At 37.8% G+C, this 24,770-nt stretch overlaps 1 protein-coding gene across 2 annotated transcripts in view; it reads left to right on the forward strand.

Annotated features, from left to right (window-relative positions):
- NKAIN3 (sodium/potassium transporting ATPase interacting 3) overlaps positions 1 to 24,770 on the forward strand; it is a 411,857-nt gene that overhangs the window by 214,937 nt on the left and 172,150 nt on the right. For both annotated transcript variants that reach the window (XM_081111658.1, XM_081111659.1), the window contains exons 2-3: positions 3,206 to 3,343; positions 10,341 to 10,421. In XM_081111658.1, coding sequence (XP_080967784.1) covers positions 3,206 to 3,343; positions 10,341 to 10,421 — 219 coding nt within the window. The remainder of the gene's footprint in view (positions 1 to 3,205; positions 3,344 to 10,340; positions 10,422 to 24,770) is intronic.

The following is a 24,770-nucleotide window of genomic DNA, read 5'->3' on the forward strand; positions in this document are numbered from 1 at the left end:
GTGCACCATCGATGAAAACTATCTTGACACAGAGATTTCTAAAAGATACTCATACTTTTTCTGAGTTAACAAAGCAAACAGGATATCATTTCATTTAACTTTATGGCTATGAGCCATTATTATTAATGTCAAGCTCTCAGGCAAAAAGTGATGTCTCTCTAGAGTGATGATATTCAGAGAGAAGATAATTGCCTATAAACGAAATACCTAAATAGCTTAACATGAAAATTAGATTAAACATTAAGTAGCCTTGACCGGGTGGCTCAGTTGGTTGGAGTCTTCTCCTGTACAGCAAAAGGTTGTGGGTTCAATCCCTGGTCAGGGCTCACAAGGAGGCAACCAATGGATGTTTCTTTCTCATTCCTCCTTTCCTCTCTCTCTCTCAAAATCAATAAAAACATATCCTCAGATGAGGGTTTAAAAAATTAAGTGAAAATTTCAATACTGCAATATTTTGTTTACTTTTGGCGGGCTTTTTATTGTCATTAGTTGTCTTTTTAAGATATAATACTCAAATCTAGTTAATGGTTTGTATATTTTTATAGCTGAGTCTTGCCTGACCCTTAATATTATCTCCTCTTTTGATTTTCTTCGTAGCCTTGTGTTTGTGCCTTTATTTCAAGCCACTATAGTCCATTTTTAAGTGTTATCAGGGAACAAATATTAATAGAGAGATATAGTGTCTTCAGTAAAGAATGAGTATTTTTCCAATAAGTGGTGTTAATTTGGCCTCTCTTTCATTATGCATGTTTCCTTTAACATCATAAAAGAGAATGCTATCCATGCATTTTCTGACAGAAAAAAAAAGATGTTTTTTTCTCTGTTTGAAAAGTTCACTTTAAAGGTTTTTGTGATGCACGACAGCTTTAAAATGCGGTTGCTTTTCAAAATGAATTGCCTGCAGCTGCTCTTTTGGTTTTCTTTATTTTTTCTCTGAACACATCCATCCTGTTTGGACATTAAAAAAAGAACAAAACTGCGTATTTACATCACTGATGGGCCAATAAATAAAATGCTGCATTTTTGAAGGCAAAGTTCCTGGGAACTAATTAGAGTCACAAGCTGAGACAAACCAGGGATTGAAAATACAGTGGATGCTGTTGCTTATCCTGCTGATTATTATTATTATTATTATTTTGGCTATTTCTGTGCATCTCCTCATTTGTGAGTGCAGGGCATGATGACAAATCACTTGATGATCAGGAACTATCCATGAAATGAATGTGGTTCTGGCTGGTTGTCTGTAGGCATTTGCTCTTTTCTCATCCACAGCTTACTGAAGGTGAATCTTAACCAAGGTAGATTCAGCTTACTGGACAGTGGACATTTCTTTATGTCCAAGGAAATTAAAGCTATTCAGGCACACACCTGCCACATAACTAGAAAAATACCTAGGGTGCCATTTTCACTTCAAATCTGCAATTTCTGGTGCCATAACTATGGCTAATGGTTGGGTCATTTTATTAGAATTACTATTTTCTCAAAGTCAATCTAGAAAAATGCTTAAAATGTGTGAGATTAGTGTCCAAATACAGCAGGTGGAATTATAACATTTTAGACATAGAATACAATAAATATCATGTATACATGATAATAACATTGTTGGCATTCACTGGACTATTCAAATTCACTGGACTATTCAAATTCATCTCTTACATCACAAATGCTTTAAGTGTATCTTTTAAATACATTTTAGAATTATTTAAAATGTAGTTGTGTATCATCTATAATAATTGTAAGGGTTCGCGGCGCAGGAGACAAAGTCAGAGAGTCAAGCTAGTCAGAAAGGAGGAAAAGAGAAGCTTTAATCTGTGTGCCCAGGCGAGATCCACCAGTCCCAAAGATCCACCAGTGAAGTCGCGCCAACAGGGAGCGGACGCCCTTTTTTTTATACAGCTGTTCAGTGATGGGTGGGGGGCATGAGCTGTGGGAGCTCCCACCTGGGGCAGGTCCATCATGGGTTCCAGGAAGGAGTTTCTGTCGCTGTCTGTCTGGCACACTGACCTGTTAGGAATTCCAGGAAGGGCCCAGTATCTGCGCCACCATCTGCCTTGTGTATGCATGGGCTCCTGGACTTCCCTCTGACCTAACAATAATAAAAGCGTAATATGCTAATGAGACTGGATGTCCTTCCAGATATCTTCCAGATGAAGCTGGGGCTTCAAGGGAAGCCCAGGACCCGGGTGCCAGAGGGAAGTCGGTGCCGGCAGCCGGGGAAGGAAGGCCTACTCTTGCACAAATTTCGTGCATCGGGCCTCTAGTGCAAATATAATAAACTGTGGCATGTCTAAAATTGTTATGGCCCTATCATTTTTATGTCAAAATAATTTCACCTAATCAAGATGAATTTTCATATAGGTGTATGATCTCAATAGAATATGGTTCAAAGGGACTCTCTAATTCTAGTTTTACATGAGGGCATTGAGCCCAGAGTAAGTAAACAAGTAAGCTTCATTGTGAAAAAGTGGTTAGTCATTAACATCAATGACAGCCTAATGGAAGGAAAAAAACAAAACAGAAGATTTGATCATTTATGTTTCACAGAGGAAGGAAGGGATAGTAGGAGGGTTGTTTTTCCAAAACAATACTAGTTTTAGTATTGCCAGTCTGGAGTTATTCCAAATATGTTATAGTAAGCCAACCATTTTACTAAAACTAATGATAAATTGCTATCATAAAATGTCGTGTCATAAAATATCTGTCTAGATTTTCTACTATAGAAAATGATTTAGGGAGGATCGCTCTCCAGATAGGTTTAAAATCCATTTATATTTGAAGTCATAATGCTCAAAGTTATCTTAGTATGTTTTCTGAGAAAAGCTGTAAAAAACAGTATATGAAATAGGTATCACAACTCTAGTGATAATGATGTCCATTAGTGTGACTGAAAAAGAATATGCAGACTTCTCTACCGTGAAATAAAGATTAAAATGGTATGATTATGGCCCTTACCGGGTGGCTCAGTTGGTTGGAGCATGGTCCTATACACCAAGAAGTTTGCAGGTTCCATTCCTGGTCAGGGAACATACTCAGGTTGCTGGTTTGATCCCCCATGGGGGGTGCATATAAGAGGCAATTGATATTTCTCTTTCTCTCAAATCAGTTTGTTTGTTTTTAAAGTATCCTCAGGTGAGAATTTTTTTTAAAAAAAAGGTATGATTGTGCTTGGGTTCAATGCTAATGGGCTCTCTTTGCTTTGTTTTAGCTCTCCGCATTAGAGAGGCAGATCTTTGATTTCCTTGGCTTCCAGTGGGCACCTATTCTTGGAAATTTTCTACATATAATAGTTGTCATATTGGGTTTGTTTGGAACCATTCAGTACAGACCTCGATATATCGTGGTGGTAAGTCTTATTTTTACCATGTCTCTTCATATAAATACTACAAAATTTCTGTGAGAAGATGAATAAAATAATTTAAGTTGTTCCCTCTGCTATGAGGTGGCACTGCTGTTCTGGCTGTCACACACTGAATTCTTTTGAGACGATTATCTGTGGAAAGGGCGGCAGCGAATGTTTACAATGAGAGCAAAGCAACATGACTGTAAATGTGAGACTCACAGTGTAACTAAATTCAAGTATCACAAGGAATTTTTTAAAATCTAAAATTGGGTTTGGGTAGAATAAGAGGTCTGTGGTGGAGGTCTTGATGTCATTATGAGATGTAAATATACACTGTCATTTCAATTGACATGTGTCACCTATAAAGGTACCCTCCCTAGCCATAACTGTTTGCCAACTGTAAACAATAACATAATATAATTTTAATTGATTTAGGCCATTAAAATGCACGTACTAAAGGCCATTTAGTACTCACCTCTAATGTATTTTATATGGTATATTATTGACCATTTCTCCATTTGCTTAAGATAAATGTGGAACATGAATCCATGCTACAAACTATGCCAAACAGGGTTAGCCTACCCTCTATCATAGTACAATTTAACAAGATGTATATTGTGGTCCACAATAAAATTCACAGTAATTATGAATAACTTTATAGTTTTCTATAAAAAGAAGGTAATATTTTAGGCTACAGATATAAGAAGGTTGTAAGAAATAACAAGTAATTATAAATAGAAGTGTCATACTCTAAAATACTTATTGAGCCTGAATTAATAGACAATATTCAGTAGAATTACTAAATATTTTTTTGTAACTTAATAACATTACCTCATTAGGAGAAACTTTAGACTTAAAAATATGTCATCTTTCAATTTTGGTATAATGCAGTCATATCTATAGAAAAGAATGAAGTCATAAAATTTTCTGTAAATGCATTAATTCTCTACTTTGAATCTCAAAATTGGATTTTTGGTGTCTTTCATCATATCACAGAAGTGAAGGTCAGGGACTCACAGACAGACTCTGCCCTCAAAATGACTGCCCTGGGGCGCAAGGCATGATTGAAGTCACTCAGCTGGTTGTTGGGGCTACAGAGTTCCTGCTTCAGATTTCTCTGGGTGCCGGCCTGTGCTGAGCCATGGTGTAATGTACTAGAAAGCTGTTCCATGGAGTTGGATTTGCAGTATAAGATGCTTTCATATGCATAATATCAAACGATTATTGGACTTAATGTTCTAGTTTGTTGCTATGAACACAGAACACCTTTACTCATAATGAACTTCTTATTTTATGATGTTGATGGTCTGCTGAAGCACATGTCAGATGGCTAGAAAACCAGTGGTTTCCATGGAATAAAGTTGTTGGTGTACCTCAGTGACATTAACAGGCCTATTGCTTTCACTCGCTAACCTAAATTAATTCTACACGCTCTTCACACAGCTACTGTGTTAGTTGAGGCGTCGGCCTTCTCTCTCCTGCATATGGACTCCTCCCTTGCTTTCAGCCCTCCTCCTTTCCAGTGTGTTCTCGGCACTTTTACTGAAGCAGTTGCTTAAAAGCCTTCACTACCTCTCAACAGGATAAAATGTAAGAACATTCCTGGCTGACCCACCTGACCAAACTCACAGTCAGTCTTTCCTTTTTTCCTCTTCCTTCCTTCATTCCCACTTTTCTCCCTCCCTTCTTCCCTTCTTTCTTTCTTAACTTCCCATTCAAACCTTATTTATTGGGTTTCTGTGGTGTGTTTGGCATTGCATTGGGTGTGGACTACATTGGTGAGCAAACACAGACACAACTATTCTCTGTTCTCCTGGGTACTTACAGTCTAGTGAGGGGAAGTGGGCCTTTATCAAGAAATCATCCACTTACATGTTACATTATAATTGTGACAGGGAACACATGTACCATGAGATGCACACTGGGAACATCCATCTGACGCTGCAGAAGTAAATGCGGAGTGAGTGTGAGTTCGCCAAGAAAGAAGGGACTGGAGGGGGTTCTGGGCAGGAATCACCACAGGGCACATAGTGGGATGTCAATAGCACTAGTTCCCATTCACTCACTGAGCCTTTATTGAGAACCTACTGTACTGTGATAGGTTGGGCAAATGGGAAAGAATGTAAATGACAGTGTCCCTGCTCTCCAGGAACTCATTAAGTAAGCAGTGGGGAGGCACAGGTGCAGGGGGCTCTGGAGAATGAGAATGCAATGGGGCAGAGGCCGGGGGGAGAGCATGAGCCGGCCTCAGAGACGTGAAAGAGCAGAGAGTCTGTGCACATCAGCGTCCTGGACCCTCCATTCCTGCCTGAGCTCCAGCCTCTCACTCTTGAAGCCATGCCTGGTGTTTGTGCCCAGCTCTAGCAGCATGTCCTCCCTCGCATGCACACTTCTTTCCACGCACTACTCGTGCCAACCACACTGAATAATTTGTTTTCCTAAGACCATATGCTGTTATTTGCCTCTTCCATTTGCACACGCTTGTAATGCCCTACACTCCTTACCCACTTGGGAGCTGGGTAATAATCCTTCAACTGAATGTCACCTCTTAAGAGTCTGACCTGACCACCCCACTCGAGACAAGTGCCACTTCCCCTCTGCTCTCTTAGATCCCGCAGCTCTTTCTATCCTAGCACTCTCCACAGTCACCATCCTTGCCTCTGGCCATCTCACCCCATCAACAGTGTTCTCCTTGCAGGCGGAGCATGCCTATTCACCGCTGTATTCTAGGTCTATCCCAGGATGCTTAATACTTGATCGTACAAATAACAAGTACATTAACGGTTATTGCATGAAATGATTTTTGCAGGATGAACTAGAAAATGACCTCTAACTTCAGAACATGCTTGAGTTCAACAAGAAAATCTCACCTTACTCCCTTGCTTAGCACATTCTGAACTTGAGGATTCACATGAAAAAATAGTATATGCTACTCTGCCTGCACCTACGTTGAGCTGACTTACTCCTCAACTTACCCTTTTCTAAGCATTATAATGCCTGGGGCTCCTGCCGCTGTGATGAAGGAGTCCCACAGCAAAGACTATCAGAAAAATTCCCCCAAATCACAAAATGAAAGAGCAGTAAATTCCCCTTGGATACCGTCACTGCTGAAAAGGTCGAATTTGCTATTTATTTTTAGAACACAAAACAACGTTGTTATATGGTACTCTTTTACTGATTAAAATTTATTTTAGCTACAGTGCAAGGTAGGCTATCTACAGTAGGGAATACAAGTTTAGTTGAAGAGCTTGTATGCACCTTTTGTGTTTCTTTAGCTCAAGACAAAATGGAGCTGAGTGTGGGTTGTGAAACCCTATTTAGCAGTTTTAAAGTACTGTTCTAGAATCGGCTGTTTACCTCTGTTTACTCCTATTTCACATATTTGAAAATCTTACTTATGAATTCAAATATGAGATTCTGCCCTAGAATTATTTGGATCATAATTCTGTGTGAAGGACGGCAAGTTGCTTTAATTTGAATTGTTATATAGAAAAAATTCACTATGTCATCATACATCTCCTTCCTGAGCTACTGCTCAACACGAGTTAAGAATGTCAGGTTTCCATTTAATTGGTGCCAGATTTAAATCCTCCTCCACCAATTATTGGCTGTGAAGACTTGGCACATTTATTTGCTTTCTTTGTAATATAGTTTATTTGTAAAAACCTGACTCAGAGTTGTTTGTAAGAATTATATAATGTTTGTGACTTGCTTAGCATAACCCAACAGAGTAAGTGCTTAGTAAGTAATTGAGCTATTTAATGTTTAATGTCTTCTTTTTTTCCTAAGCTATTGTACATATTTTATCTGATTAATACACATATGAATGAATGAATGGGCTTTCTGGTAATTGGAAAACAAACAAGCTCAGGAAGTAAAAATAAATCATGTTATAGACTAATTGCTCAATGAGGATGAAATATAATGCAAACCTTTTAAAGTTCATTTCAATTAAAAATATTGAAATGTTTTCATAAAACTGGGAAATATTCACAGAGCACATAGAAAACATGAAGTTTAGAAAAATCTTTATAGTCTTTATGTAAATTAGAACTTAAAATATGTGTACTAAATTTAAGCAAAGTAGGATAAATAAATAGGTAGATCAATGATAATTATACAGAGTGTTTTGGTTTTTAGCATTTTGTTTTGTTTTTTTTACATTGGTAAATTGTCTTATGTATTGCAAGTGTATTTATCTAGATATGTAAGCATGTAGGCATGCTTCATGATAACCAAAGAGCATTTGTTAAAAACGGAGTCTTATCTCTTTTTCTATTCTTCTTTGAATTGAATTATAAATAAAATAGTCCACATCAAAACGAGGACATATGTTGTCCTAACACTTCCTGCCTAAGTAAATATTTATGGATGTATTTGTATTGCTAGAGATTTCTTTCCCTTTATCTCCATGTTAAGACTTGTGTCTCAGGTGCACATTGAGATATGCAGTTTTCATATCATTACATTCCAAAATTCAAACATACAGTCTTTGTATCAGAAGAAACTTACATTATTGCTTTAAAAATGATGTTCATATCATACATGACATATTAATCACAAAATACAAAAGAAACCATCTTTCCAAAAACATTGCCAGTTATAGAGTATATATATATATATACAAATGAAATAAATTTTTGGTAAACTAGTAATTTGGTGAATTGGTCACTTGATAAATTGTAAACTTTGATAAAGTGTTAGCTCTCAAACTAATCTACAGTCCTTTTCTTAAGATCTTTTATAATAAAGCCTATCATGTAATCCTGAAGCATCCCAGCTCCAGGGTTTCTATCTCAACAATAACACTAAGTCGTCATATTATTCCCTCACTTCCTTGGTTGTAGTGTGATGACTGACTGAACTGATCAATGTGAAGTTCTGAGCACAGTACCAGTAACACAGAAAGCAGCAGAGTACTAACTCTTGTTATTAAGAATTTAACAGCTGAGAGTGGGAGTCTGCTCATCCTGGGAATTTTCTCTCTGAAAGTTCAGAAGTGACCTCAGCAGTCCATCTGGTGAGAGGCCCTGAATGCACTTCAATCACTACACTTGTGCTCTGATTTTTAAATAGATTTGCTCTCTAATTCAGGTGTTATAACTGTTATGAGTAGATTGACTTTCCTAAAAGTATACTTAGGAGTTGGGTTGGCAATCCTAAAAATTAAAAACCATATGGTTTTGCAATGAATTCCATTCGTTTCCTCCGTAAGTCTTGCTTCAGTTTATGTCCTTTCCTTAACCTTTATTTCCAGCTTTTTTCTCATTACTGAGTTGTCTGTAGTCTCTCTCATTCTAATATATTCATAATTAGATTGATTTAGGATGAAAAATATCCGATACCAGACGTCATCTTATTAGCAACAGCTTTAAAATGTATTGTTGTTACTGTGACTTGGCCAGTTTGCAAAAAGTATACATTGCTGATGTAGTTTAGCTATTTTCAATATTCTTGGGAATATTTTGTGGTTCAAAATGTATGTTTCAATACATTTGGCCTATTTTTAAAAACTAAGTTCACTCATATTAAAAGATACTACTAACAGAAGATATCAGCAGAACATCAATGTACCTGCAAATACTGAAAGCCTTAATATATTTTAACTTACTTTAACTTTTTAATGTATTTTCCAGCTTTTCTGAATTTCCAGTCATTTGAAGTCTTAACTTATTATTATAATTGCATTATTTAAAACAAATAAGCAAAACCTATTCTCAGAAAGAAAAAAAGATAATGAGATATCTAATGTAACCAATTATAAGACTACCCAACTATAGATTATTTTGAAAGCCTTTTGAAAGTCATAAATAACAGAAAGACATAAAGTGTAAATTAAATTTTATAAGTAACTAAAAGCTTCTGATAAGATTTCTAATAGGAACATGGCTATTTTATACAGAGTATACAATTTATATTATTTGACACAGAATAGAATAAGCTAATGAAAGGATTTCCATATTTTAATTTGACAATAGCATGTAATGATTATAATCATTGATAGAAACCAATAATTTAATTACTTTGTCTTTTTAAGAAATTAAGAATTCATAGATTTTTGTGGTAAAATAAAATGAATGAGCAAACCATTATAGCTGATCTATTAATTGTGTTCCCATGACAAGCATCAATTCTCAGCCATCCAAGCTGTTTTATATATCAGTTTTCTGGGCCTCAGTCTCTCCATCTACATAAGAAAATGACTGGATGAATTGAGCCCTGAGACCTCCTCTATTAATTCAGATTGATTAATACTCTTGAGGAAGGCATTTTCTAATACATACTACATTAACAATACCAATTAATCAGTAAGGCTAGCATAGTTTGTTCAATGTGATTGGAAGGTATTTTTCCATTATGGAAATCTGTTGTTCATTTGCTCATTTTACTAGTAAATCCTATTGATTATTTCTGTGCTTTTAAAAGATATTTTACAGGATCATGTAATTCTATGATTATAGTAGAGACACCCGTTTCACTCTTAATAAAATAGTATAACAAATGATGGTTTGTTAATTTTACTCCACACATCTATTTTTAAACATAATCCTCATTTAGGAAGATGAAAGTAATATTAGTCCATTTAGGAAGATAGACTAAAACATTCTAAAACTTGACAATTTAATATTATAACTAAAAAATGGAGAAATAGGTAGATAGCCACCAAAAATTTGCGTAATTGCATTTCCTGGGAAAGCTAATATTCAGAAAACAGAAATCAAGTCAGCGCTTGGATTTAACCTATATGTGCAAGCCAGTAATGCACTTTAAAAATAAATCTAGCTTTATTGGCATCTACTGACGGCAGTGGAAACTATTGGATTTTTAATTTCTACAGATCTTAGGGGACCTCATAAGGAGCACTCTTTCCTGAACACACCCTGTTTCTTCCCAGAAGAGTTAGGCTCATTGACATTTTGTTATTGATTGATTTGGTATATATGCCTTTCATCTCCACATTTTTCTTCTCTTTCTCCCCACCCTCCCCCTTTCTCTCTAGTATACAGTATGGACTGCCCTCTGGGTCACGTGGAATGTGTTCATTATCTGCTTTTATTTGGAAGTAGGTGGGCTCTCTAAGGTAAGTTTATCATGCTTTTAAAATACACTTTAAAAAGAGTATGCTAATAAATAATGATGATGCCTGTGTATTATGATGTATGCAGAGCAACCTCAGTAACATTACAAATGGAATACTAATAAAACATGAGTTTGGATACCATTCAGGAAGAAATGATCTTGGGAGGGTTTCACGTAATGGAACTCCAAAGCAGCGGCGTCGTGGCTTAGTTTGGTCAGCTGTAGTGGAACTTGGCTTCCAGGGAATCATGTTCACTTTAAAAAGGCCTAATGCGCCATATGCTTTCACGCATATATGGAATTTAATGAACAAACTGAACTACCAAGCAAAATAGACACAGATTCTTAGGTAGAGAGGAGGCAGACAGCTCTGCTGGGAGAGGGGTGTGTGTTGGGGGTATGAAGGAATTAAGAAAAAGAGAGAACTAATGGACAGAGACAGGAGTGTGGTGATTGGCGGAAGGGGGAGTGGGAAGGTCGAAGAGGGCATAGAGGGATAAATGGTGATGCGAAAAATAAAATAAGTGAAAAGACCGAATGTCCAATGACCACAGCACCAAATGTTAAGTGAAAAAATGGCTTTGAATCTTCTTCTTTTAAACTGGGAAAATAAATAAGATGTTAATGTAACAAATATGAATAGTAAGGTTCTATCTTTGTTTGAATACTAATCCTAAAAAAAAGTTTAAAAAATGTGTTTGACAAAGAATGAAATCCATAGATATTTAAGTGGAGCATACATTTAACTAATAGTTAAGTACATCAGTGTGGTGATCCCTATTTTGAAATCCTGATATGACAGAGGAGGTATCCTAATAAGGCATGATACAGATATTATTTCTAGATCTAGTATCAGCAGGCCACATGACTTTCGCATGACTCTGCACTGTCTTTTACCTGCCACCCAAATGCAAAAGCATCTTGGGTTAGGTTTCTAGTTGTGCTTCTTAAACATGTTTCTCACAAAGCAGCACAGTTTTCTCTTGTAGAAACTGTAGAGAAGAAACACAACAGTATAATTATAAAAGAATAAGAAAGCTGTAATTATATTTTTTAGGTTTTTCACGGTCAACTGTATTTGTGCTAACATAGGCTATTGCTTTATGATAGTCTCAAATTTTTTAAGGAACATAACGGTCATCCACTAACATTCATGTTTTGATCTGAGGAAATCTGCCTTGACCAACACGGATGCCTTTAGAATTGTTAGGCTCCGGTTGAAGTCCATCTGGTAACAAAGAATTTTTGATTGAGCCAAGCAAAAAAAATCCCCAAAGGATTTTCTCCAGAACCTCCAAAGGTGACTACCCTTTGTTCCACATTATCATAACTTTATAATTAGAACTTGTCATTCTCTTCTCACATTGGCAAATGTACCGGGAACCAGAAATGACATTTCTAATTCTGAGTTCATACAAATTCACTAATATCTCCCTTTAATATTTATGCTATTAATCGCATTTCACCACTAATTTCTAAGACAGAAAACAAAACCACTTAAATCAGTGCCCAGTTATCTTCTGTAACATGCAGATTAGAAAGCAGTTTTAAAATGCAAATCTTATGAATAATATAATTAGGAATAATAAGTTAAGCATAGCATTTTTCAACACAAAGCATTTTGTACCTTGTGACTTTGAAGTCATTTTAAATCATAATTTTATTTCACTGGGTAGCAATTCCCTTTTATTTTCTTCCATATAAACTGATTTGGAGTAACTTAGACAGGCATTTTATCCTGTAGAATTGGCCTCATAGTGTGTTGAAAGAATACTCAAGTTCAAATTATAAGTCTTCTTTTTTCAATCTTGTCTTTAGCACTTATTAACTATGGGCCCTTAGGCAAATCATTTAACCCACTGAGTCTCTGTGAAATATAAAAACAGGAGCAGCTTTGCCAGTTGGGATAGAAAATATGATTGTTGGGGTTTTAGCATTGCTTTAAGGGTATCAGATGTGGTAACTCAGGTAAGCTTCCAAGCAACCCTCTGAAGGAATAAAAAAAAAATAATAATGATGATGCCATTCATTTGTTCCCCACAAGTCTGATTTTCCTCCTCTGCTCCAAGTTACTTTTATGGACGGTCTTTCTAATATCAGTGTACATGTGAGGGTGTTTTTTTCTCATTTCTTTGGGTGCAAGGTTATAAAAAATGGATATGTAGTCTTGGTTACTCATTACATTATCCACTAAAATGCTATTAAGCAGTCAGTCAATTATTCTAGGTCATTAAAAGGATAGATAACTCCAAAGGAGCATCCTAAAGATTTTCTGTTGGTTTCCTTCTATATACCACCTCTAAGGCTAGTAAGGTTTCCCTGGTTCACCAGTGTAGCCTCAATTGCAATCCGTAGTAAATCTATTCTGAAAAATAGAGCAGAGCTAAGGACCCAGACAAACCCAACCACCTCTGCCACCCGCCCAGGTTGGGTTTTGTAAGACATTCCTTGTCCGTTTGTGCTGGTTTGTATACTAACTTTCTAGAGCTCTCCATCTCCTGCTAGTTCATGAACACATTTCTTAGAATTACCCTCTTGGGTACATTCATAGAAGTCACCTTTACTGACTGGCTTATTTCGCTTAGCATAATGCTCTCCAGTTCCATCCATGCTGTTGCAAATGGTAAGAATTCCTTCTTTTTTACATCAGCATAGTATTTTATTGTGTAGATGTACCACCGGGGGGGTGGGGGGGAGGAAAGAAGAAGAAGTTTCCTTATACCTTGATTATTGCCCAAAATATTTACTCTAAAATAGTGAATCTTTCTCCTAAAACTGGATTCAGGTTAGTTTCCACAACATCTCTATGCATCTGAATGTTACTCCAATGGCAGGCACTACCAAACCATTCTTATTAACTGAAAGTATGCATCCTTATGGGCATGAACAAGCATGCATCTGGTCTATTATGGGGATTCTTGATCGTAGCCTCCAGGTTTTCCCTTTGCTGTTATTCCTCTGCCAACCAGCTCTACCTCGTTTGTTTGTTACTGTGATCTTGAGGGTCCTGATTCATTTCCAGAACTTGAAGAAAATGAAAGTATTGTTTAATGTACATGTATGGTGGGGTCAGGATGACTATGGGTAGGTAACTGAAGATTACTTCCATAATCTACCGGAGCCTCAGCTTTCTTTTCTGAAAAAAAGAGGAAAATCACAACACTAATTTTACTGAATTATTGAATTCAATAATGCATATAAGTGACTTAGAGTCTTGGCACATTGTGATGTTTCAGTAAATGGTGGTTTTTATCTTTGCCATCGGCATCATCATCTTTATTATTATTGAGAGAAAAATTAACAAACATCACAAGCTTTATCCTTCAAACCTTTGAGACATGTATCTATTAATACGCAAGAGCTGTAAAAGGGAATAATGCGGGGCTGAGTGACTTGTTTTAAAAAAGATGTAACAGTCCCTTGTGATGGGACCTCGGAACTGCATATTAACTTCACAGCTGTAACACTATTAATTAAACCCTTTCCTTCAACATGTACATAGCTGTTTTGAAAAACTTCTACATCCAGATTCCCCTCGTGTCAAGGGAACCGTATGCATCTTTAGAAGTCCCTAAGGCTGTTTTCCATGCCACACTTTAAGATCACCGAGGGCACAATTAATAAGTTATTGCTGCTCCTTTGGAAGTTGCAAGAATTGGAATAATTTTTTTCTCCCTAGGAATACATTCAGAATGTAAATATATGAAAACCCACCTCACTTGCTACATTTAAAGTTACAGAAAAATGTGATGTTGAGAACCCAAGTTGTACTTTTTCTTTTTTAATTTTAAAGGACTTCAGCTGTCATCTTAGGGCATCTTTTTGATGACTCCAAATTGTAGGAACTTTAGGCTAATATTCCTTGTAATTGGTTTTTCTGGAAAGATGTGTGGAACTTACACATTACGGACCTAGAGGATGTTCAGGGTGGCACATACACATAGAATTCAGAATGTGTATGGCTATACATGAGCATAACTTAGACATAGAAAGAAGGTAAAGAAATTCTAGGAAGATTTATCTTATACTAACTGTGAGCTTTGATTAGAAGCCTTCTAGAAACTTCCAGGCAGGGCATGGAGGAGGAGATGGACTAGCCTTTACGGACTTCTCACTCTGGGCAGGTGCTTTGCATTGCCTTCACACACACATGGAAAACCGACCTGCATTTGTTTCTCTTTGTCATGTTTTAACGACTGCATTTTTCTCATAGTGACCTGATTTGTGGGTGTTTTGATTCTTAAATAAGGTTAAACCATTTCTCCAAATGCCAATAATGGCACTTCTTTTGTTCTCTGGCTCAAATCGACCCTGTGGTTCATGAGGGTCTCTTCTCTTGAGAGAATCTTTAGTTGAATATTTCACCTGCACAGCCAGACAGGGTCACTGGGATAATTCTTTTTCAAGGTTCATTCTTATTACCTAGCCAGAATTGTTCCTCCGTACTTACTGGGAAAATCGTCTTCCCTGATCAAGATTCATTTCCTTCAAGGTTGGATTCTTCCACTAACTTTGGCATTGGGCAGGTCCTTTCAAGTAGGAAAGTTCCAGACCATCAATTCAGAGTTCTCCACAGGAGCAATTGCACAGGAAGCGGGACTCTCAGCTCCCCTGAGCCGGGTGCTATCCATATATTATTTTTATAAACATTCTAATAGTTTTGTGCCTCAAAGAATTCTTTTTCTGATGGCAGTTTCAAACTAAATCGATGATATATAGTATACTTCTTTTCTTTATTTAAACAAATAAAACTTACTGCATCTAGTAATGAGTTCTAAACTAAAATTTACCTTTTCCTTTGCATGATTTCTTTCTATGTGATCAGTTTTCAAAAGGAATCTTGAAATGTGATGTTTACAGAGGGCTAAGCTAGCTACAAAGCATCTTTACTCAGGAATAACAAATCAGCAAATGATTCAGAAAAGCGTCGTAGAAACACAGAAGAACTATACTTACTTTCAGCCCTGGCCTGTTGGCTCAGTTGGTTGGATGTCATCCTGTGCAGCAAAGGGTTGTGAGTTCGATTCTTGGTCAAGGTACATGCCTAGGTTGAGGGTTTGATCCCTGGTCGGGGTGAGTATGGGAGGCAACTGATTGATGTTTCTCTCTCACATCAATATTTCTCTCTCCCTTTCTCTCTAAAATCAATTAAAAAGCACATCCTCATGTGAGGATTAAGAAACAACAACAATAAAAAACTATGCCGACTTTCAAAACTCCAAGAGTGATATCCTATTTACTATATCATGAAGTAAATGGCATATCTATATCATGAACACTTTGGGAAATGCATAAACTCTTTCAGTTGACTAGAATAACAAAATACAGTGGGGCCTTGACTTACGAGTGTCCCGACTAACGATTTTTTCGAGATACGAGCCGTCTCTCAGCTGACTTTTTGCTTTGAGTTGCGAGCTAAAATTCGGGTTACGAGCCAGCTTCAGATACTCCACTGCTAGTTGGCGTGTCCCACTGTACTACAGATTCTGAACTATATTAGTCCAATTGATATGTCTGTGAAGCTACTGCATACATAAATTAAGCCATTCTAAGTAGACCATGATTGCTGAATTTCTATGTAAGCATTAATTTCAAGGAAATTTTGTTGTTTCAGAGAAACCACACTTTTATAACTCATATTCTAATTCTTTGCAATATTTTTAAAGACGATTTAAAGATGCTACTACCGAATTTTTTATGCAGCCAGTGAACATCAGATCATTTTAGAACAACAATGGGTAGAACATGAATAAATGCCTTTAAGATTTTGGATGTTCTTGCTGGGATGTTAATGGTTTTGTTTGGAAGACATAATATATCTGTTGTGAAATGTCAATGCAGAGTCCAAACCTGGTGATAAAGAATCTCAAGTCACATTTGCATTGGTTTTCCAATTACAAAAGAGAGCCTGGTAAACATGTTTAGTTGCATTAATTATTTGCTTTTATTTTATTTTTTAAATATATTTTTATTGATTTTAGAGAGAGGGAGAGAGAGAAACATTAAGGCTAGAGAACATCAATCCTACCTCCTGCACACCCCCTACTGGGGATCGAGCCCGAAACCCAGGTATGTGCCCTAACCAGGAATTGAACCAGCGACCTCTTGATGCATGGGTCAACAAGCCTGGTACCCTAATACCTCAGAGGAGCTTTCATACCATCCCTGAGCTTCCCACAACAGATTTCTTTTATATTCAGAAAAGTGTTTAAGCTGTCATTTGGGGGCTCTAAGTATGCAGCTTAACTAATCATACATAATTCTATAGACCATTTTACTTAGCATTTACTTGGTTCAAAACACTGTGCCAGGCACTAAGGCTATATTCACTTCCTGCACTCAAAAATGTTCTGTATCATATGAAGGATGGACAGTCAGTGACTAATTATAAGGAAATGTAACCAGTATTATATGATGAAGAAGAAAGATTCTGACACCACAGAGCATGGAACATAGTCTGCACTGGAGTTAGGGAGGCTCCCTAAGGAAGAAGGGATGAGGAGTAAACAGACAATCTGCTGACCTTTACAAATACAGATACTATTGCTGACCTACCGTGAACAACAGAAAAGTGCTTTCAGTTGCTACATTTTTTAATCCCCTGTAATGAATTTGCATTGATTCAGCCACCTCCATCCCACACTCTTTACCCAGACACTCTTCTGGTCAGCATACATCAGAGAGAGAGCTCCTTGGGTTTCCTTGCATCAAAGCCAAGGTCACTACCCATGAGAGGTGGTCCTGTAAGGAGATGCTCTAAACAGGGAGCTATTTAGTTACAGAACGTGGCTACCAGTGACCTAAAAATATCTGTTCAGACACAAGAGAGAATGACAAATTGCTGGGTGTCCTTTTGAAGTGATCTGGAGTTAATTCTCCTGAACATAAATAGACATGTGTGCTCCTCAGATATAAGACTGTCTCGCTGCACAACTTCACTATTTAGCTTAGAGCCAGTACTGATTCAAAAGGTGTTTCAAAGAAGAATAAATATTTTTCCTGCCAAATCCCCTGTACACTGCTGAAAGAAATATGGTGATAAGTCCTTTCAGAACACACATTCTAAACCCACACTTATTTTAGCAACAAAAATTCAATTTGGTTGAGCTCTCCAGGGAGTTGATTTGACCCTGTTTCCAGAACAATGAGCAATGGTTTGATGGTATGATTTCTAAATGGCCATCTGATGTTTTAGCTTGTACATAGAATCCATCATTATTTTTCTTGTCCTGTAATTATAGAATTAATAGAGAAAACACTTCCTCTGTATATTTGAAGTATGCGGGGTATTGAGGCTATTTTAAGTATTAGTCTGAGAAAATAGTCTGTCCTGCTTCAGAACAGCATGTGACAGCAGAAGCACTGATTCTGTAGTAGGTTGTGCTCACGCATCATTAACTGAGATACTGCAACAAAGAGGATAGTTATTATTTTCTGCATACAATTAATCTTACATGCTGAGAGCATGGTCGGAATTTCACTCCAGTATACAAGGCAAGCAGGCTACTGTTCCCTGAAATCAATGACAGTCAGACGAGCCTAGACGTTGGGTGATCTGATGAATAATTTAAGACCGATTTGTTAACTGTGCAGAAGTGAAGTTAGCCGTGCAGGGAGACACATTGCCAATTGCCAGCAATTTACGACGATTTTCAAAACCACAGGCAGCCATTTACAGAAAAGATTAGGCCAGTTACTGTACACGTGTGACATTTCCTTGATTTAACATGTCATCCTGAAAGCTGTTAACTGACAACTGGAGTTGGAATGAGGTTGTAACGTGTAGTGAAGACCTGCTTTTACCTGAGAAGGTCTGCATTTCTGCTCTGGGAGACCCCCTGAGTGCACACCTCCTGCTGGGCCTAAATGTGTGTATGCAAATGAGCACTACCAGGGAAGGGTGATGCACCTTCTCTGGGAACCATTAGCGCCTTCACATCACTCGCTGCTCTAAGGCACTGGTCCCTGGGAAAGCGTGGTAATGGCCTTCATTTCCTGGAGAAGAAATCGTTGTCCATACCGTTCTTCAGTCCTGTGCCACCCTGGAGGGGTGGGGAGGTATAATCTCTCTCATCCTGCACTGGAGTTTACTTTGCAGTTCTTCATAAAAAGCTGATTAAAGGAAAATCCCATTTTTATTAGTGTAACTTCTTTCCACTTCTTTTCCGTAATGGTATTAAGTTGGTAACAATAATTTCTTCATATTTGAATTTGTGGGGGAAAAAATGAAATGAGGGTAGTCTGAGCCCCAGTGGAATTTGCAACTCTACGATACCCTGAAGGATGACTTCCGTAGGAAAACTATCCATGAAATAGAGTGTCTCCTAGTTGAAACACATAAAATATAGCCTATGGTTGATCACCTTTGGAGCTCTGCCAGGAAAATAGACTTTTGATATATTTTGAAACTTATTCTCAATGCTTCCCTTAAATTATCAACATCTCCAAGGATACCTACCAAGCTTAAATTTTGCAAATCAGATATGTAATTGTAATCCTTATTCTGGAATCACATATGCCAATAGTAGTGTTTTTTTTTTAATGAGTATAGTTTTCCATATGAGAAACAAGACTTCCTGTGTATCATTGTTAGTAATCAAATCAATCTGAAAACTAAGACCAGTACCTTCTTTTTTCTTTTCACTCTTTCTCTATTTATCCATCTGGCTGGGTCTATAAGCTCCTATTTACAAATTGATGGTTGGTTGGAAGGTTGTCCAGTATACTGAAAGGTCTCAGGCTCGATTACCGGTCCAAGCACATACCCAGGTCGCAGGTTTAATCCCCAGTCGGGGCACATGCAGAGGCAACCAATCAATGTTTCACTCTCATATCAATGTTTCTTTTCTCTCTCTCTCTCTCTCTCTCTCTCTCTCTCTCTCTCTCTCTCTCCTTTTCTCTCTTTCTAAAATCAATAAAAAGCATGTCCTTTGATAAGGATTTTAAAAAACTAACAGATATTCGTAATTATTACAGGAAGTTTTAATTATTTAAACAATCTTGGTTTTGGGTGGGTCTAACCAATTAACTAATATAGTTTTATTATTTATTCTTTGTCTATAGTATTTTAATGTAATATATATATACTTTCAGAAGTGAAAGTAATGTTGGCTTATTTAGAGATAGCTATATAACAAGGATTTATCTGTTTGTCTAAATATTAGATTGGGATAAAGTAATGGTGGCAGTCTAACAGAGTGCTTAATATATATAAGGGGCTTCATCTTTGTTGAAAACATCAGAAGTGAATTTCTGAGGTCTAAATTGTGATAGGTTTACATGCTAAGGCCCCTTGCTGCTTGGATCAGACTATAATGGCTATGACTTATTTCGTTACCTTAAGAAACTCCCTACTTTATTTTTCACTAAACCATTGAAAGCCTCATGTACTTTATTATGAGAGGTTGTTTATTATTTATTTGCATTTATATTGTATTTTCCTCCAAGTAGCTTAAGGGGCTTTATAAAACATGACATCAATCATCAGAACACTTTGTCAGATACGTATGGCAAGAAATAATTCTGGTATAAATGTGCCAAAGGCATAGTGCTTATTGGAAAATACTTTCTACATATTTTTAGTGACAACTTTTTAGAGATTTTCTTCAAAATAAGTCCCAACTTTTGTAAGCATTTTCTTCTATCAGCTTTGATGTCAGACACATTTATTCAACAACTTCATTGAGCCCCTACTCTGTGCCAGGTATTGGTGTAGGTGTTGAGAATATAATAGGACTGTGAAAAGAACTTGCTCTCAGGGAGCTTTTATTCTAGTAGAAAAAACACGATAAATAAAAAAGTACATGATATAATATCATGTTGTGCTAAGTGATACTAAGTAAAAAAAAGTCAGGATACAGGACTAGAGAGTGACTTCGTGGGAATGGGTAGAGCTAAAAGTCCCAAGGGGCAGACAGGAGCAAGCCATGCAAAGTGTGGGGGACTGCCAGGCCCCAAGATAGGAGCATGCTCAGCATGCACAAAGAGCAGGGATGCTGTGTTGTGTCACTAACATGCCAGGAGCAGCATGAGGAGGGCAGGCCATGCGCCTGGAGAGCTGGGCCATTGCGGGATTCTGTTGGGACCTCTGGTAGGCCATGGTAAGGATTTGAGTTTGGGTCTAAATGTAATGGGAACCCCATGGTAGGTTAAGTAGAGGAGAATAACAGGATCAAAAATTGGTGTGACTGTTGTAGGGAACAAGAGTAGAAGCAAGAGGACCCAGAGAAAGATGACTGTGGTGATCCAGGTAGGAAATAAAGGTGGCTTAGACTAGGGTGGTGGCAGTGGCCAAGGGGAGAGGGATCAGATTTGAAATATAGTGGTCCCCTCATCCATGGTTTTGCTTTCTGTGGTTTCAGTTACCCAATCAACCACCAACCAAAAATATTAAATGGAAAATTGCAGAAATAAACATTTCATACATTTTAAATTGCACACTATTTTAAGTGGTCTGATGATATTTCATGCCATACACCTCCTTCCTGCCCTGGACATGAATCATCACTTTGTCCTGTGTCTCCACGCTGTAGATTCTCCTGCCTTTAGTTACTGAGTAGCCATCTGGGTTATCAGATCAGCTATCTTGGTAGTCCAGTGCCTGTGTTCAAGTAATACTTATTTTACTTAATAATGGCCCCAAATCCATTCACATAACTTTTATTACAGTATATTGTTATAATTATTCTATTTTATTATTAGTTATATTGCTATTCTCTTACTATGCTTAATTTACAAATAAAACTTTATCATAGGTATGTATAGGAAAAAAACAGTATATTACTATCCACGGTTTCAGGCATCCAGTGGTTTCTTAGAAAGTATCCCCCACGAATAAGGGGGGGGGGGGCTACTGTACAGTTGGAAGACAGAACTAACAGAATTTGGTAATGGATCAGAGGTGGTGCATAAAAGAGCTTTAAATTCTGTCTCTGCTGCATGTGCTGTGGTCTGGAGCAGTAGCTTTCTCACCGGTGAGAGAGCAGCAGTAATTATATCAGAGTGCAGCAGGAAGAGGACGACCTCCTGCAAATGCAGAGCATGCTTTCCATGCTTTAAAAAGGCCTCCCTCCCCCTTCCCAATGAACCCTTCTTTCTTACTTTCTGTTCTCTCTACCTTCACACTCCTGACTCCTCTCCCTCTTTTGTTTCCTGCTTCTCCTTTGCTGTACTGTACATTGTCCTTCCTCTCCAACTGTCTTATTTCAGTCATGCCAAGATTTTGCCAGCTGGTCTACCTTCCAACAATAAGGAATCTATTCAAGTGAGGAGTCCTGAGCCTAGCTGTCAGTTCCATGGCAAATCCACTCTGCATTTTCAGATTCTAATCAAAATATTTGGCATAATAGATGATGTACTCCTAATAGACATGTCTGAAATTTCAGTGGGGAAAAAAATCACACAAGATGTGGTGTATTTGCCTCCTCTCTTTCAACCAAAGGCAGCCTTTAGTATTGAGAGCAAAAAAGGAAATGCTTTGGAAACCGAGAGTCAATTAGAAAGTTCTTTGTTCTACCCTGTTGTGTATGTTTACCATGAAATCTTCCAATTTCAATGAGAACTACTTATACTAGTATTTAAATGCACATTTTGGTCTTTTGGGTAATTCTGTTTTTTTTCTGGCACTAATCAATTATTTAATTCTCTAACACACTGGATATCCAACTATTCAATTAAATTCTGGCACTAGCTACCCAGAGTTAGCACAGACCCCACAGGTTGAGAGCTCGGTCCCACAAGACGGTCCCCACTTCACACAGCAGCTATACATGAGATTTCCAGGCTACTTGCACTTCTGCCCAGACTGCCACAAATTCAGGGGTTGTCATAACTCTTCCTCAGTCTCCATAACTCATAGAATTCAGGAAAGCGCTGTAATTATGATGATTGGTTTATTATAAAAGATACAACTCAGGAACAGCCACAGGGAAGAGTTGAATGGGGCAAGGTGTGGGGCTGTAACGACATGGAGCTTTCGTGCCCTCTCCCCTTATGCCATCCTCCCTGCATCTTGATGTGTTGCTATGTTTGCCAACCCAGAAGTTTTTCCTGAACCTGGGCACTCAAGAAGTTTTTATTATATTGCCACAATTGATTAAGTCATTGGCCATTGGTGATTGAACTCCATGTTTAGCCCCTTCCTCTCCCCAGAGGTAGTGGAGCTGAAAGTTCCAGCCCCCTATTCATGTGGCTGGTTCCTCTGGCAACCAGCTCCCATCAAGAAGCTACCTAAGGCCCTGTGCCCTTTAGAGTCACCTCAGATACATCAACCCAGGTAAGGTGCAAAAGGACTTCTTCTGAACAGCAAAAGCCACTGCTATCACTCAGGAAATCCTAAGGGTTCTAGAAGCTCTGTGCCAGAAACTGACAAACACCAGATGTGTTTTTCTCTTGTATTACAATAATCATGGCCTCTTTAATTATTATTCCATCGAGGAAAGAATTTTTTGAAGAACTCTGACACTAAGTGCCAAGACTTGACTACAAGAGAAATACACTGAGTACAAAGGGTGTGAAGCCGATAAAACAGAGGAAGGGCTTGAATGTCTACTGGGTATCAGAAAAGTTCACAGAAGCAGCTCACTTTACTCTGACATCAATCTCCCCAAGAAAGTGGCCTTTCCCCTTACATAGATAAGAAAATGGGAGGTTGATACAAGGTAAATAATTTACCCTTGGTCAGGCAACTGATACCTGGCAAATGTAGTTTTAAATCCTGGATTGCTGTCTCCAAGACTAAGATCGTATCTGTTATTAACAGGTGCTGCAGGTGTGTAAGAGAAACACAAAATGGAGGGGGAAAAATAAAATCAGGGCAAACATATTACTGTATTCATACCTCTTCTCCTTCCCCACCACTAAGGAGTGTTCTTTCTCATCTAAGGGGCCCAAAAGCCTGTCCCAGTAGCTGACACCAGGGCTACCTAACAGAAAATGGTAAGATGATGTAGCATAGTAATCTTGTGAATTCAATCCTCAGAGGTTGTAAATCAACATTTGTATTTTCAGATTTCAGAAAGACTTTGCCTCTGAATTATCTGAAAAACTATATTCTCACAGATCTGTAATAAGGATCTGAAACGTGGCCACCCCACTTGCTGCCTTCATTGGTTATTCTCATGGGAACATCTGCAATGGAAATTCATAATTTATAGCAGTTCCACCCACATCACCCCATTTAGTCCTACACACACCCTTCATCTCATTCTGTGAAAGAGAATAGCATTTCTCTGAGGAGTTACAGTCTCTATTGAACACACAGGAAATGAGTGACTAAAGGGAGAGTTAAACTTAGAATTTCAGACCCAATCCATGGATTTTATCAGGGATGTAATTCAGGTTTGGGGCTGGGAACATCTAACTGATTTATCGGGATTCACTAGCTGCACCTCAATGGTCCAGCAGTCAGCTGAACCCTGAGCCAGATGAGGAGGGCGTATGTGAAAGCTGACCACATTCAAAGCCACTATCCCATCCAGCTGTGTCTGTGAATACCTGTAGCTCCTTAGGCATGCCTCTCTTGCAGTGAACAATTAGTTGGGTTGGCTTTGCTTTTTGCTTTTTTCCATTTATTTGCTTTGCATTGCTTTTCCCTTCATAAAAAGAAATAAGAAATAAGTTAAAAATATCCTACACTTTTTTTCTATAGTGGTGTTGTTGAGTTAATAATTTAAGCAGTAGAACGTAACCAGTGATTTTATGTAAAGAGGACGCTGTGGTGGACAGATGTACAGACTCATCCTTACCTCTCAGTTACAGTTCACTCATACCACGCAAGCATTTATTTCCCTAAGCTGAATTCAACCTGGCAGTTCCCATACTGGGTCACTTATTTTATCAAGGGCATGGGGGCATTCAAGCCTGAAACCTCCAGTGAGTGTTGGTAAAAACTACGAAAAGGACACACCAATGGTTTTAAGGGTCTTCCTAACTGTTGAAAAGTTCATAAAATGCTTGTTAAAATGTGCCAAAAACACAGTCAACCACTTCCTTAAGAAAGAAAAAGAATTAATGGAGGTCTAGCCTGAAATGAAGAGTTACAGGGATGTGTTATATACAAAGGTATATTAGCAATGTCCTTTCTGATAATTTAAGAGATGCCAGGGGTATTTTTAAATATATTATACTTGATTTTTCACCTATTATGCTGACTTTAGACCCAGATCTCCCCAGAAGAGGCAACTGCATTTTGCTTATTACTGTCAGTTCTTAGAAACCTGCTAGCCACTATTTTTGCTGCATCTCATTCAAGAAGAAAGGGAGTGAGGAAAGATCTCTAAATTTCTCCTAGGAATAAAAAGACTTTTTTCATCCACCTCTGCCTCCAACTTCCTACCATTTTATGGCTCAG

This window comes from Myotis nattereri, assembly GCF_964212035.1.
Source record: "Myotis nattereri genome assembly, chromosome: 17".
Classification (NCBI taxonomy): Eukaryota; Metazoa; Chordata; class Mammalia; order Chiroptera; family Vespertilionidae; genus Myotis; species Myotis nattereri.